The sequence below is a fragment of the Cynocephalus volans genome, chromosome 3, assembly GCF_027409185.1.
Source record: "Cynocephalus volans isolate mCynVol1 chromosome 3, mCynVol1.pri, whole genome shotgun sequence".
Classification (NCBI taxonomy): domain Eukaryota; kingdom Metazoa; phylum Chordata; class Mammalia; order Dermoptera; family Cynocephalidae; genus Cynocephalus; species Cynocephalus volans.
In genome coordinates this window covers 119,446,680-119,461,115 of record NC_084462.1, presented here as the reverse complement: position 1 = coordinate 119,461,115, position 14,436 = coordinate 119,446,680, and the positions used below count along the sequence as shown (strand labels likewise).

Here is a 14,436-nt window from a genome sequence, read left to right as displayed (position 1 = left end):
AACCTGGATTATAAGAAAGAGAAGCCCATCAATTGTTGTCTAATATTGTTGCTTTTACTTGTTCCTTCTGTGAATCTCTAGGCTGTTATCAGATTCAAACAAATCTTGAAAATAATAAATGTATAACAAACATAAGGGGAGGTTTAATTTTAGGTGCTCTAATAATTTGCTTACTTTGTCAGAATCTAAATGATTTGAAGCAGGGAGAAAGCTGCTATAGGCAGAATCAGATTAAATTAATGTTTATTCAAGAGCTACTACGTGCCAAGCATTTTCAATCTTTATAGCATTATTTTGATAGGCATTTTTTTTGATTAGTGGTTCTAAAACTTTAGTGTGCATTAGAAACACCAGAAGGGCTTGTTAAAACGCCAATTGCTGGGTCCTAACCCCAGAGTTCCTGGTTCAGTAGGCCTGGGGTGGGGCCCACATATTTGCATTTCTAACATGTTCTCAGGTGATGCTGATGCTGCCTTATAAGTTTTGTAAGAACTTTTATTAACTTTTTTTTATTTTAAGGAAAGAGAGAAATTACGTGAAGAAAAGCGAAAATATACGGAATACTTAAAACAGTGGAGTAAACCTAGAGAAGATATGGAATGTGATGATCTTAAGGTATAAGCATGTTAGATTGATGTTTGGCACACTCATGTTTTATGTGCCCTATGTGGCTTTGCTGATGGAACCTTTCTTTTATTTAATTGTGGCCTCTTTTCTTTATATTTAACTGAGAAGAAATAATCAAGCAAATACTCATACTTACAATTCCAAGGTAGCATTGTTAATGATTTATAACAAACTTTGATAATGATTCTTATTCTGCGGAAATAATTGATCAGTTCATGTGATCCTTGATAATCCAATAACCACTATAACCAGGCATGCACTTAGCTTGATTGCTAGATAAGGATTCTGCCTAGTTCCAGAAATGACTGAAGTAGCAAAACCAAACTCATTCATCTCAGCTTACAACAAACCATTTCTAAATCAGTAAATAGCGGATTGATGTTTCATATTATAAGGTGATACGGCACTGAAGATAATATTTGCACAGCTAGTTTGACTTCAGAATCTAGGTTAAGAGAAACCTCTTAACTAGGAAATGTAGTCAGAAATACACTTCAGCCTAAAGTTAAGTTCTTAGTTTGAGGAAGGAAAATGTTTCTTCCTCACAGCTCCTTCCTAGGGACTGTGATTTAGTGAAGCTGGAATAAGTCCAGGACATCTATAATTTTTTATGATAACCATCCCAGGGTTGAGAACCACTAGTCTACATGGAATAATTCATAGGTAAGAATTATGTCATATCTACCTTTTTAAATTTCTTAAACTTGGTTCAAATAGTTACATAAATTGTTTAATCTTGCAGGAACTTCCAGAACCAACTCCAGTGAAAACTAGACTACCTCCTGAAATCTTTGGTGATGCCCTGATGGTTTTGGAGTTCCTTAATGCATTTGGGGAACTTTTTGATCTTCAAGATGAGTTTCCTGAGGGAGTAACCCTAGGCAAGTGCTCTAGTTCACCCTAAATTAGTGGCTTAAAAAAACAAGTTATCTCTCACAGTCTTATAGTGTCCAGTTCTCCCTTGGGGTCTCTGATGTGTTTATAGTCAGATAGCAGTTGGGGCTGGAGTCATCATAAGGCTTGACCAGCTAGATGTTCAAGATGGCTTCTTTATGCACTTGTCTGGTGCCTCAGTCCTCTTCACATGGCCTCCCACTCCATCAGAGTGGCCTGAATTTCTTATGTGGCAGCTGAGGGCTCTGAGAGGCAGGAAGTGGAAACTGCCAGCCTTCTTAAAGGCTAGGCCTGGAACTGGTACAGCCTTACTGCTGCCACGTTCCATTGGTCGGAGCAGTTATAGGTCACCTGGAATTTAAAGGAAGTGGAAGAATACACTCTTCTTAAGTGGGGAGTGATGTGTTCATGTTTACAAACAAGTAATTGCCTACCTTTAATTTATCATTCTGTTTTGCTTGTGTACTTATATACTTTTACTTTGTATAAACATTTATAATAGAGTTTAATATGAGGAGAGTTTCGGATCAAATTTTGAATTTTTGGCTGTCAAATAGCAAAATAATTTTCTTAAGATCCATTTGGAGACCCTCAAAGACAGAATTATAATGCCAATTTTATTTTATTAAGAGTGTGTTCTTCAGGAGGGCTTTTAAATTCTTCAGTTTCTTGAGCTAGGTGAGGCATAAATCATTGTGCCTTACATATCAAGAAGGTCTAAATAGTGCCGGATTAGGTAAAAAGTTTAGGTAAAGTGAATTAGATAACAAACATTTGTTTATGATTTAGGCACAATATTAGGATTAAAACCTAATGCTGAGGGGTAGGGGGGAATGAGGAAAGGATTGTAGACTGGTACAAAGTTACAGCTGGATAGGAAGAATAAGTTCTGGTGCTCTAGGGTGACAATAGCTAATAATATTGTATTGTTTACTTCAAGATAGCCAGAAAAGAGGATCCTGAATGTTATAAAATCACATAGAAATGATAAGTGTTTAGGTGACAGATATGCTAACTATTGTAATTGGATCATTATGCAATATATGCATGTATTGAAACGACAAACTGTACCCCATAAACATGTATGATGAAAAAAAAAGTACGGATAAAAGGTGGAAAAAAACCCTAATGCTGATGATCATCATCATCTCTCCTGTGCACTATTTGGTAACAGTAATGTCCCACAAAGCTCTCAGGAACGGTGGAACAACAATAACAAATTTTGCATTGTTAAAATTATAATTTTTAAAATGTGCCTTAATTTGTGCTCCAGATTTAAATTTAAATGAAATATCATATTGGTCCATTGAGGCTATTTTGGCTTTCTTTAATGTGATGGCTTTGGCTTATGATTTTATTCTGTTTTATTGTAATCATTATAAATTGTTTTTATATTTGGGCTTGGATAATACTTGGTTGTACTTTCATAAATAGACACATAAAATAGTTACACAGGCTATTGATTAAATGTTTATTATACCAATGGAGCTGTTTTCTCAGTACATGAATAGAACTTTAAATTCATTTTAAACATTTTATTCACAGAAGTGTTAGAGGAAGCTCTTGTAGGAAATGACAGTGAAGGCCCACTATGTGAATTGCTTTTTTTCTTCCTGACTGCAATCTTCCAGGCGATAGCTGAAGAAGAAGAGGAAGTAGCCAAAGAGCAAATAACTGATGCTGACACCAAAGGTCAGAGTTCAACAATATTGCTGATTGAACCATACTAGCTTTGTAATGAAACTAATTTTTAAAGGTTATTTTAAAATTAACTTGGCTCTTACAGTTATAAAATATAGTCATTCAGGTTACCTGATGCTGAGTCATATGCTAACAACATATTATCAGTTGTTTCATTTAAACTTTGTTTTAATGCAACCTGTTTCTCATGACATAAAGACATATTCCTCCAATCTATCTTGCTTATTCTTCCTATGATTTAGGAACATTATAGATTTCACTGACCATTATCTGTAATCCCAAGAAATTCTGCTAAATAGCACTAATTTTTTGTTTTTTGCCTCCACCTAAGGAAATACTTTATTATTGTTAATACTTAAATTGAAAATACTACTGCTGATTTCATTTCAGATCTGACAGTTTTTAAATCAAAGTTAAATTTTTTTTATTTTGCTAATTAGTTTGAACTAGAAATTTTGCTCTTTAAATTCTGTGCTCTTAAATATCTAGTCAGTTTGTGGTACATGTTAATGTAGGAATAATTCTTAGGGCAAACCCTTTTTTATTTTTAAAACCATACATTCACTATTTTGTGTAGGATTTACTTAAGAAGAAATGTTAAGCATTTATATTAAGATTTGTCTTCCCAAATAATCTTCTGTGAACTTTGCCACATGAGATTTAGGAACAGAAGCTTGATTAAACAATATTTCAGTGTATTGCATAAAAATTCACAATAAGAAATAACTGTTGGGAGATGTCTTGATATCAGAATGTTTATACAAAAAGATGGGACAATCCTCCATTCAGATGGTTTGTTGGCCTTAGATAATTTGAGCTCAACTTCCTTTATGCCTAATCCCTGAAGCAATAGGGTATTGATGAGTACACATCTAATATTGGTTACCTTTTGATTCTATGGCCTGAGTTCAAGCAAAATGTATTCTCTATCTTGAGTGCTAATCACCATGGGTCCCTTATCAAAGACATTTTAGCAATATGACCCCCATTGTCATCTCAGATAATTTAGTCAATCAAATGAGGACATTCATTCTTTTAGCCATTATGTAATAGTAATATCCAACAACATTATAGGGTTATTGATCAAGTTCTGACCTTAACAGAAGACATAAAGCTGTATTTAATTTGGTATTTAAAGCAGATATATTTTTTAGATTTGGAAGCCCTAAAGGGAAAAAAAAAAAAAGTGGGCTGAAAAGGAAATTGTGTTGGAAAATCAGGTAGGATAAGGGAAAAAATATATGTGACTGTTGGTGTTTGTATCGCTGTTATATTTTCTATTCATGATTTGTTTGATCTGTAATTTTTATAGCTCTATAGTACAGGACTGTCTAAATATATGTAAGTTTTATCTCTCTGAATAAGTTTTGGCCAGTAAATAAAAATTTTATTGCTCCATTTAAAAATATTTTTTTTAATGTTAGGGAGAAAAAATAGTTTGGCATTTTTCACCCTTCTCTCACTTCCCTATTATTATTAGCCTTATTTTACATGGTTATTTCGGTTTCAGTAAGGGCCTTAGACTGTTCTGCCAGGAATAACTTAATCTTTCCTCACATATATTCTCCCAGCTCAGTACAAAAAGCCTCTCCACAGGCTTCCTGAAAGCAGTTGAATAGTCAGATGGGACTGAATATTCTTTTACTTACTCTTTAGCTGGTCTTACCCTAAGGTGTTTCCTGCTGTCTCTAGCAAGGGGGAAGTTGGGCAAGAGAGAAAAGAATGAATTTATCTTAGTGTTGAGAAAACTGAGGTTCAGTGAAGTTCTGAAGATCATATGGCTAGTAAGTGAGTAAGACACTATGTGTTGTTTCATTTAATCCTCCTACTACCCTTGTGAGGTAGATATAATTATTTTTTTGCATTTTACAAATAAAGAAACTGAGATTTAGCTTAAAGAAACATGACTAATAAGGAAGCAATGGGATGGCAATTCAGACAATCTGATCTAGAGCCACATAATGACTGTGGCATATATATTGCCTCAATATGACATAGAAGTTGAAAATCTGAATATTTGTTTACCAGCATTGCCTGTAAAATTATCTGTCTTCAAGAATATCTAATTTCTTTGTCCCTTCGTCTCCTTGTTTTTATATCAGATCTTAGCTATATTTTCTTGGTTTGATGTACCCAAATAACTATCTCTAAGTAAAGCTTAGATTGATATTTAGAGTTTCAAGAATGCCATATGGTAGGTAATTGAGTTGAGGAATACATATTTAACATGTTACTTTATTTAAACAATTAAAAGTAAACCATCATTTTGTTGGTTGTTCATTTTCTAAGACCTTTATAGCTTTTGTCCTAGGAAATTATAATTTTCTATAAATAGTATATAGATCGAATGTGGTGGTTGCTGCTGAGGAAGAAAGCCAACACATTTCTACAGTTGTATATCTGGGACTGTTGTAAATTTTAGAGGCCTATTAATTTATATGTAAAATGAAAATTGAGAAAGTTTTAGGTCTATTATTTCCCTGGTAAGAAAGAATATAATGTTTGTCATTTGGACCAGATTAGGCCTAGTAAGAATGACTTTGGCATATATGCAGTTTAGTTAGATATCTTCTCCTTTGTGGTCCTGTACATGCTTTAAATGCCACGAAATTGTCAATGATTGTAATCATTCCAGAGCCGTCTTTTTTCTTTAGTAAAGGACAGCAGTTATGCTTTCTAAGATTAATTTTGTCAGTCTGTAAACTTTGGTAGGGGAATCATATAGTAGGTGGTTAGAGAACCGCAGAACCAAATTAACCTAGTTATTCTGAAACTATAATCAAAACTTGCCCTAAAATCCATTCAGAAATTCCTCAGTGCCACTGCAAGAGTTGGAAAGATGACTAGAATTCTCATCTCCCTACCCTACTCTAACAAGGGTATCTTTTATCTCTTTTATATTAGGCTTTCAAGAAATATTTTGTTTGGATAACTTAAAAACCACTGATTAGACTCACCAGATTAAGTGACTTGTCTAAAGGGTACATATCTAGGCACTGGCAAAGACTAGAATGTACATTCTCTGACTTCTAGTCTGAAGCTGTATACACTGTACTATGATAAAACAGGGTTTTTTGTAAGCTTAAGGTTTTTCATAGTTGACACTTTAATTTTTTTGATCAATCTATGTATTATAATTAGGAATAATGGTGTATAGTAATGTTTTAAATACATTTGTACCAGTAGGTTTGCCGTTTAGTCCTATTTGTAAGCTAAGTACTGTTTTCAAAGCTACAGCGATTTACTTATAAAATGCAAGGAAATCTTTCTGTCGTTTCTTGGTTTGGAGAATTTTCAAGAAGAAATAGGAAATTTTAATGAAGAAGATAAATCAATAGTTAAGTGACAGCAGTGCTAAGTTCTTTTAACTATTTTTCTGTGTTGATTTTGTGATTATTGCAACCTATACTTTATGATTCAATCTTAAAATTTATAAAAGATTGGAGATCTTTAAATAGATTCTGATTTTCAAAGTAGACTTTTCTAAGGTTATATTGAGTGAGGGGATTCGTTTTTAATTCTAAGTGCATTTTACCATTTGGAGGAACATTTATGTGCATCTTGTTGAAAATTTGGAAATTGTTTTTATGTTATGTAAGGAAATGTTACTGACTAGTGCATGTTTTAGGATTTATAGTTGTAGGTGGAGATGAGGCAGAATGTAGATACTGCTTGTACCTAGTGTTTGTTCTTTTGAGGTCCTGAATGTTAAGCTGTTTCCTGTTTGTTTCAACATTCTAAAAGGGCATTATTCCAAAATATTCAAGCTTTGATTTGCACTAGAATAAAGTATTTATTTCCTTAAAGATTTAACAGAGGCTTTGGATGAAGATGCAGACCCCACAAAATCTGCACTGTCTGCAGTTGCGTCTTTGGCAGCTGCATGGCCACAGTTACACCAGGGTATGTGTGGGTTTTATTTTTTTGTTTGGCTCTTTATTTTTAATTTTATAAAGGTACATTTTACATTGCTGAATATTTATTGTTTATATTCTAAATGACCGTTTCATTTTTAACAACTCTAGGCTGCAGTTTGAAAAGCTTGGATCTTGATAGCTGCACTCTTTCTGAAATCCTCAGACTGCACATCTTAGCTTCAGGCGCTGATGTCACATCAGCAAATGCCAAATACAGGTACCAGAAGCGAGGAGGATTTGATGCTACAGATGATGCCTGCATGGAGCTCCGCCTGAGCAATCCCGGCCTCGTGAAGAAACTGTCGAGCACTGCAGTGTATGATCTGACACCAGGTATACTTCGCAAGTTGGAGTTTGTATTTCCTGCCCACTTCCTACCCTTTTATGCCTCTTTTGCCTAGAAAACTAAGTAGCTGATGAGAAATTTTAGGTGATAAAGTAGTTTTAATAGAGAAAGAGAGAAAGCAGACTTTAAAAAAAAAAATGTTGGAATACAAATAGTGAGACCTAAATTGAAACTACTGTTATTGTTCATATTAACTTTAGTTATGATTTTATCTTTTTATTCGGATTTTCTGATATTTTGAAAATTTGTGCCTAGTCTACTACATCTACTGAGTTTAAATGGATAAGTGAGAATTAGCTAGAAAATTAGCTCCTTCTTTTATTCATTAGTATATCTGAAGTTTAAACTATAGCTAGTAAATTCTGTCATTTGCTTAAGTAAGTGTTTTAGGTATGAGAAACAGTATATAGGGTTAAGATGAAGTTATTTTTCACTTCCTTTTTAAAATAAGAAATTTTAATGTATAAATATAGAGTTTAATATATTTTAGAGAATATATAATAGAGGCAGAGTACCTTAATTCCTAACATTTGTTTAGTCTTTATAGTTTATGATGGTATTTTTGTGCAGTCTTTCAGACTGTTGCCATTTTTTTTAATTCATGTGGTTATAATTTAGTTTTGATTTGAACTTCATTACCGAGCCTAAAAAGTAAAACTTGAAAAATAATTCTTTGTAATTAGAAAATTTTTCATGTCTTTTTGACTAGTATACAAGGCAGACATTAGTATTCGAAATGCCTTATAGATCACATAGCTGTTAAACTGGATTCAAAGTTGTTTTTTTTCTGAAAATATGCAATTGACATGTTTGACCATGAGAGATCACTCCCTATTCTTTATTAGGAATTTTCACATACAGCCACAAATTTAAAATTTTCAAACAGTTTTTCTTTTTGTCATTGATAATACAGAAGTTATTTACCAATTTTTGACAGGTGAAAAAATGAAGATACTTCATGCTCTCTGTGGGAAGCTACTAACCCTAGTTTCTACTAGAGATTTTATTGAAGATTATGTTGATATATTACGACAGGCAAGGCAGGAGTTTCGGGAGTTAAAAGCAGAACAACATCGAAAAGAGAGGGAAGAAGCAGCTGCTAGGTAAGAGAAAACTAGTCAGCGATGCTAATGAAAGCTGCTTATTTCTTTGCATCTAAAACCATATTTCACATTGTGCTTTAATGTGGCATTGGCTCACACTGATGTTTAATGGGTTTACTAAGAGATTATGAATGGATTGCTGCATTACAATTTTGTAATAGCATTTGAAGCACTTTCCATAATTTGATGATTAAAGACAAGAGGCTAAAAGTTAAAAGTGTCTTTGTATCAGATAGACTATAACATTTTATTTTAACTTCCAGAATTCGTAAAAGAAAGGAAGAAAAACTTAAGGAGCAAGAACAAAAAATGAAAGAGAAACAAGAAAAACTGAAGGAAGATGAACAAAGAAATTCAATGGCAGATATAGCTATTGGGTATGGTTTGAGTTACACTGCTCACCTGGCTTTATTCATTTTAACATATATAAAGCATAAAAGGCAGACACCTAAACTCTAAAATACTTTCAAATTTTTAGAAAAGCAGTTTTCTATAGGTGCATAATAATTGTATTAGCAAGCCTGTGAAATTTATATATAGACAGTCCTCAAATATGTATGTGTTATGTTTAAAAAAAAAAAAGTTTTTGTTTTAGGCTGATTCTAGGGAATCTAGAACTCATTTTCTCAGAATTAATGTTACAAATGATAATTTCCCAGTAAACTTTCAACAGGCTATATTTACCCAAATATGTAATATTTTCTGCATAAGTGGTAGTTTATCACCCTCCTCTACCACTACCACCATCACAGGTGTACACTGTGTTTCACAGTGTTCCTCTGAGCCTTCTAGAGGAACAGGGATAAAATTGGAGGTTTTAGTAGACGGTGTAGGGAGACGATGGTAACACCTTAAGTAATTTAGTGACTGTTTAAGTATTTTATTGCATTTCAAAATATGTGGGGTAAGGATTGGCTATGAAAACAGGCAGGAATTTTACCATATTGTAGATGGCAAACCAAATCCAAACAAATTATAATTTAATAGCAATAATCTTTTTATTTATTTATTTATTTATTTATTTTTACAAAATCTGAAGAGAAAGCTTCTGAAAAATCTCAGTATTCCAGAATTAATGTACTGACTTTTGATTATACTTGCATGTAAAAATATCTATTAAATCTTAAGATCACGGGTCACAAACTTGCAACAGCTATATTTTATATGGCCAGCAACAAATACTTTAAGAAACTGAATTTGGATACTTAAGAAAGTTAGTAGATATGATACCTAAAGCACTGGCAACCAAGAAAAAATGGATAATTGGACTTTATCAAAATTTAAAACTTTTGTGCTTCAAAGGACACTATCAATACAGTAAAAAGACTTTCCAGTGAATGGGAAAAAATATTTGCAAATCATATATCTGATAAGGGATTTATTTCCAAAATATATAAAGAATTCTTACAACTCAATAATAAAATGGCAACCCAATTAAAAAATGGGCAAAGGATTTGAACAGATATTTCTCCAAAGAAGATATACAATAAGTGCATGAAAAGATGCTCAGCATCATTCGCCAACAGGGAGAGGCACATCAAAATCACAATAAGATACCACTTCACACCCATTAAGATGGCTATACTCAAGCTGACGGACAGGTGTTTGTGAGGATGTGGAAAAACTGGAACTCTCATACATTGTTTGTGGGAATATCAAATAGTGCAGCTGCTTTGGAAAAGAGTTTAGCAGTTCCTCTAGCAGTTAAACAATATGTTACTATATGACCCAGAAATTCTCCTCCTACGTGCATATTCAAGAGAATTAAGAGCATACGTTCACGCAAAAACGTATACACAAATGTTCATGGTAACATTATTCTTAATAGCCAAAAAGTGATAACAACTCAAACATCGATCAGCTGATGAATGGATAAACAAAATAGTGTATCCCTTCTACGATATGTACATACAGGAGAGTATTATTCAGCAGTAAAAAAGAATGGAGTTCTGATACATGCTGCAATGAGGATGAACACTGAAAACATTATGCTGAATTAAAGAAGCTAGCCACAAAAGGCCACTTATTATATGATCCCATTTATATGAAATGTCCAGAATAGGAAAATCTACAGAGCTAGAAAGTAGATGAGTGGTTGCCAGGGACAGCAGAGAAGAGGAAATGGGGAGTAACTACTAATGGGTATGGGATTTTTCTTTTGGAATGATGAAAATGTTCTGAAATTAGATGGTGATATGATTAATGATTGCACAACCTTGTGAATATACTAAAAACCACTATTTTACACTTTAAAATGGAGATTTGGGGGGGGGACTGGCAGGTGCAGAGATCAAACCCTGGACCTTGATGTTATCAGCACCATGTTCTAATCAACTATGCTAACCAGCCAGCCCTAAAATGGTGATTTTTATGGTATGTAAATTGTATCTCAATTTTTTAGAAAAGAAAATTAAACATGGTATAGATTCTATCTTCATATGCTTTATACTGATCCAGCCTTACTCATTTACTTTATCTCTGGTTCCTGAATACATTTGAGCTTTCAAATCCTCATTTTTGAGGTAGAACATAAATGATGGAATTTATTTCCAGATTTGTATACTTTTAGTTTTGATTTGGATAACAGAATGGATTAAACATCCATATTGTGTTCATTCTTCCTACTTACTATACATGAAATTTGTCTACTTTTCTCCTGCAGTATTTGTCTACTTATCTCTTTCCTACTCTGAGCCACCATCACCTCCTAGCCAGCCATCTGCCCTATTGCAGTGGCTTCTTTATTGGTCTCCCCTCATCTATTCTCTTGCAGATAATTTTCAATATAGGAGCAAAAGCACTTTCTAATCATAGCATTTCCCTTTTCTAAACTCTTCAGGTTTTTTCTCATTGCTCTTTGGATAATACCCTACAAGGCCCAGCATGATTTAACACTGGCTTTTTTCTCATCCTTATCACAGATTACTACTTTTTCATTTACACTTTTCTCAAAACTATGAGTTTCTCCCTTTTCCCTTCGGCTCCATGCCTTTGCATATGTTATTTGTCTGCAGGACGTGCAGACTTCTTCTCTTCTGCTGTCCACTCCTTCCTCATCTCTCTTGTCTCACAGTTTAAATATCATTTCTTCAAGCCAGTCTTTCTTGATCCCTAAGACTAGATTTGGTCCTCCTTGAAATGTTTTCATAGCACCTCGAAGTTCTCTTGTTTTAGTACTTAATACATATTTTAATTTTACAATGGTTTATGGTCCATAAACTCTGTATCATGTTGTTCACTATTTTCTAAGCATAGTGCCAATACTTCATAAGCAAGCGATAAATATTTTGTGAATGGAATTGTATATTTATAATAAATGTAATCTTTGTTTTTATCCTAAAGGGAGGAAGAAAGGGAAGATTTTGATACTAGCACTGAAAGCAAAGAAGTAGAGCAAAAGGAACTAGATCAAGATACAGTCACTGAAGATGAAGATGACCCAGGATCACATAAAAGAGGCAGAAGGGGTAATACTGAAATTTCTTAAGGACGTGCTTGTTTGTTTGTTTTTAATTGACGAGGTACTTTATGAATTCAACTATTCTGAAATATGTATTAGATTACTTCTATTTGTGATTCTACAGTATGTTTGTTTTTAAATGCCCACTTCATACCTGTGATGAGTTGTAAAAATGGTAACCATTTTGTTTGTAAATTGGTGTTATGAAGTTATATTAGTATGTTTATGATTAGGTATTTATTCACATATCATTTATACTTTAAGAAAGAAAGACAATATTCCTCTCTCTATGAGGTCAGTTTCTCATAACTTCAACTTTTGGTTAGTTAGCAAGTTTTCTTGAGTTTTGAATTTACTACTTTATTATAAGGCCAAATGAAAATTTATTCTAAAAGGTACTCATTCTGCATGCATTGAATGCCTCCTATGTGCTAGAGATACAAAGATCGATAATGCTCATAATTGGTGTTATATTACTAAGAATGGAAATTTCTACTGCATTAAAATAATTTCACAAGTTGCTGGATCAAAGGGAATACATTTTTTAAAAAGCTGTTGACACAAATTACTTCTGAGGATCCTCAACCATCCCGGTTTAATTACTATAAAAGGAGATATTTAAGTCAATTTTGTGCCTGTAATTTGGATGGGATTTTTTTTTTCTATATTATTTTCCAAATGGTTACTATAAGTAGAGGGAAAATCTCCTGAATCATGTAGGTTATATTCTCTGATTACAATGTAATTGATTTCGAAATGCAAAACAAACCTCATATAATTAGAGAAATCATAATGGAAACTAGAAAATGTTTAAAACTAATTAATATTCTATGTTAACACTTATTGGATACAGTCCCTCTACTTAAAGGAAAATTTATAGCTTTAATACTTATTAGGAAAGAAGAAACACAAAGTGAGCCAGGCATTTATTTAAGATGTTAGAGGGAAAAAAAAATAGAATAATCCCCCTACTTAGAAGGAAATAATAGATAATAGTGGAAATGAATAGAAAATAAAAATAGAGAACAACAAAGCCAAAAGTTTGTTCGTTTGAAAAAAGACAGAAACTAGGCAAACCTGTTTGAAATAGATTTTTTTAAAAGAGGGAGGAATCACAGAAAAATTAGGACTGAAAAGGGGAGTGATATAACTACAGGTAGAGTAGAAATTTAAAGATGAGATGTGCAATTTTATGGCAGTAAGTTTGAAAACTTAGGGAAAAATTAACAAAATACTAGAAAAATACAAATTATCAAAATGGCTTTGTAAAGAAATTTTAAAATATGAATGGTCCTAAACTATTAAAGAACTTGAATCAGTAGTGAAATCTTTTTACAAAGAAAACAGCAGTCCTAGACAACTTTATAGGTGAATTCTGCCAAATTTTAAAGAAGCAGATAATTCCAATCATACACAGACTTTTTCAAATGAAAGAAATAGAAAGCAGAAACACTCCCCAACTATTAAAACAACTTGACCGTGACTGAAACAGCAGAAAAGTTTAATTCTTCAACATATTATAAAAAACTAGACAGATCACCAGAGTCCAGGCTCTGTCTTGTTGGGACTACCATCCTTAGGGTTATGGTGCCATCCTCATGCTCCAGAATGATTTTTGCCATGTCCCCATTCCAGCTAGTTGGAAGAAGGAAAGAAAAAAGGAAAACACACCCAGGGGATGCATATAATGCTTCTGCTCCTATCTCTTTGACCAGAGGTTCCTCATGTAGCCCTGCCTACTATGGAAAATGTCCTTCTTTTGGATTGCTAAGTACCCAGCTAAAAATTAGGGATTCTTTTACTTTAAAGCCGTGGTTAGTAAGTGACAGCTTGTGGGCCAAATCTGGTCTGCCCACTGTTTTTTGTATAACTCATAAGCTGAAAATGGTTTTTACATTTTTAAATGGTTGAAAAAAATCAAAAGAATGATATTTTGTGAAAAGTTAAAATTATATGAGATTCAGATTTCACTATCTAAATAAAATTTTATTGAACACAGCCATACTCATTGATTTACTTATTGTCATAAGCTGAAAATGGTTTTTACATTTTTAAATGGTTGAAAAAAATCAAAAGAATGATATTTTGTGAAAAGTTAAAATTATATGAGATTCAGATTTCACTATCTAAATAAAATTTTATTGAACACAGCCATACTCATTGATTTACTTATTGTCTATGACTGCTTTTGTGCCACAACAGCAAAATTGAGTAGCTGCAACAAACCATATGACCCACAAAGCCTAAAATATTTACTAGCTAGTCCTCTACAGAAGTAGTTTGCTAATCCCTGCCTTAAAGGAAAGACTGGCTGGCTATTGGAGGATAACTAACATACTCTACTGCGCTCTTCACTGTAGAAATTACAGATTTTGTGTGTCCCTTTAG

At 33.1% G+C, this 14,436-nt stretch overlaps 1 protein-coding gene across 1 annotated transcript in view; it reads left to right on the top strand.

The window, feature by feature from the left end:
• Positions 1-14,436, top strand: part of BAZ1A (bromodomain adjacent to zinc finger domain 1A) — a 91,972-nt gene that overhangs the window by 58,444 nt on the left and 19,092 nt on the right. Inside the window, exons 10-17 of the mRNA XM_063091662.1 lie at positions 520-615; positions 1,370-1,508; positions 3,067-3,213; positions 7,030-7,125; positions 7,248-7,472; positions 8,423-8,588; positions 8,852-8,965; positions 11,931-12,055. Coding sequence (XP_062947732.1) covers positions 520-615; positions 1,370-1,508; positions 3,067-3,213; positions 7,030-7,125; positions 7,248-7,472; positions 8,423-8,588; positions 8,852-8,965; positions 11,931-12,055 — 1,108 coding nt within the window. The remainder of the gene's footprint in view (positions 1-519; positions 616-1,369; positions 1,509-3,066; positions 3,214-7,029; positions 7,126-7,247; positions 7,473-8,422; positions 8,589-8,851; positions 8,966-11,930; positions 12,056-14,436) is intronic.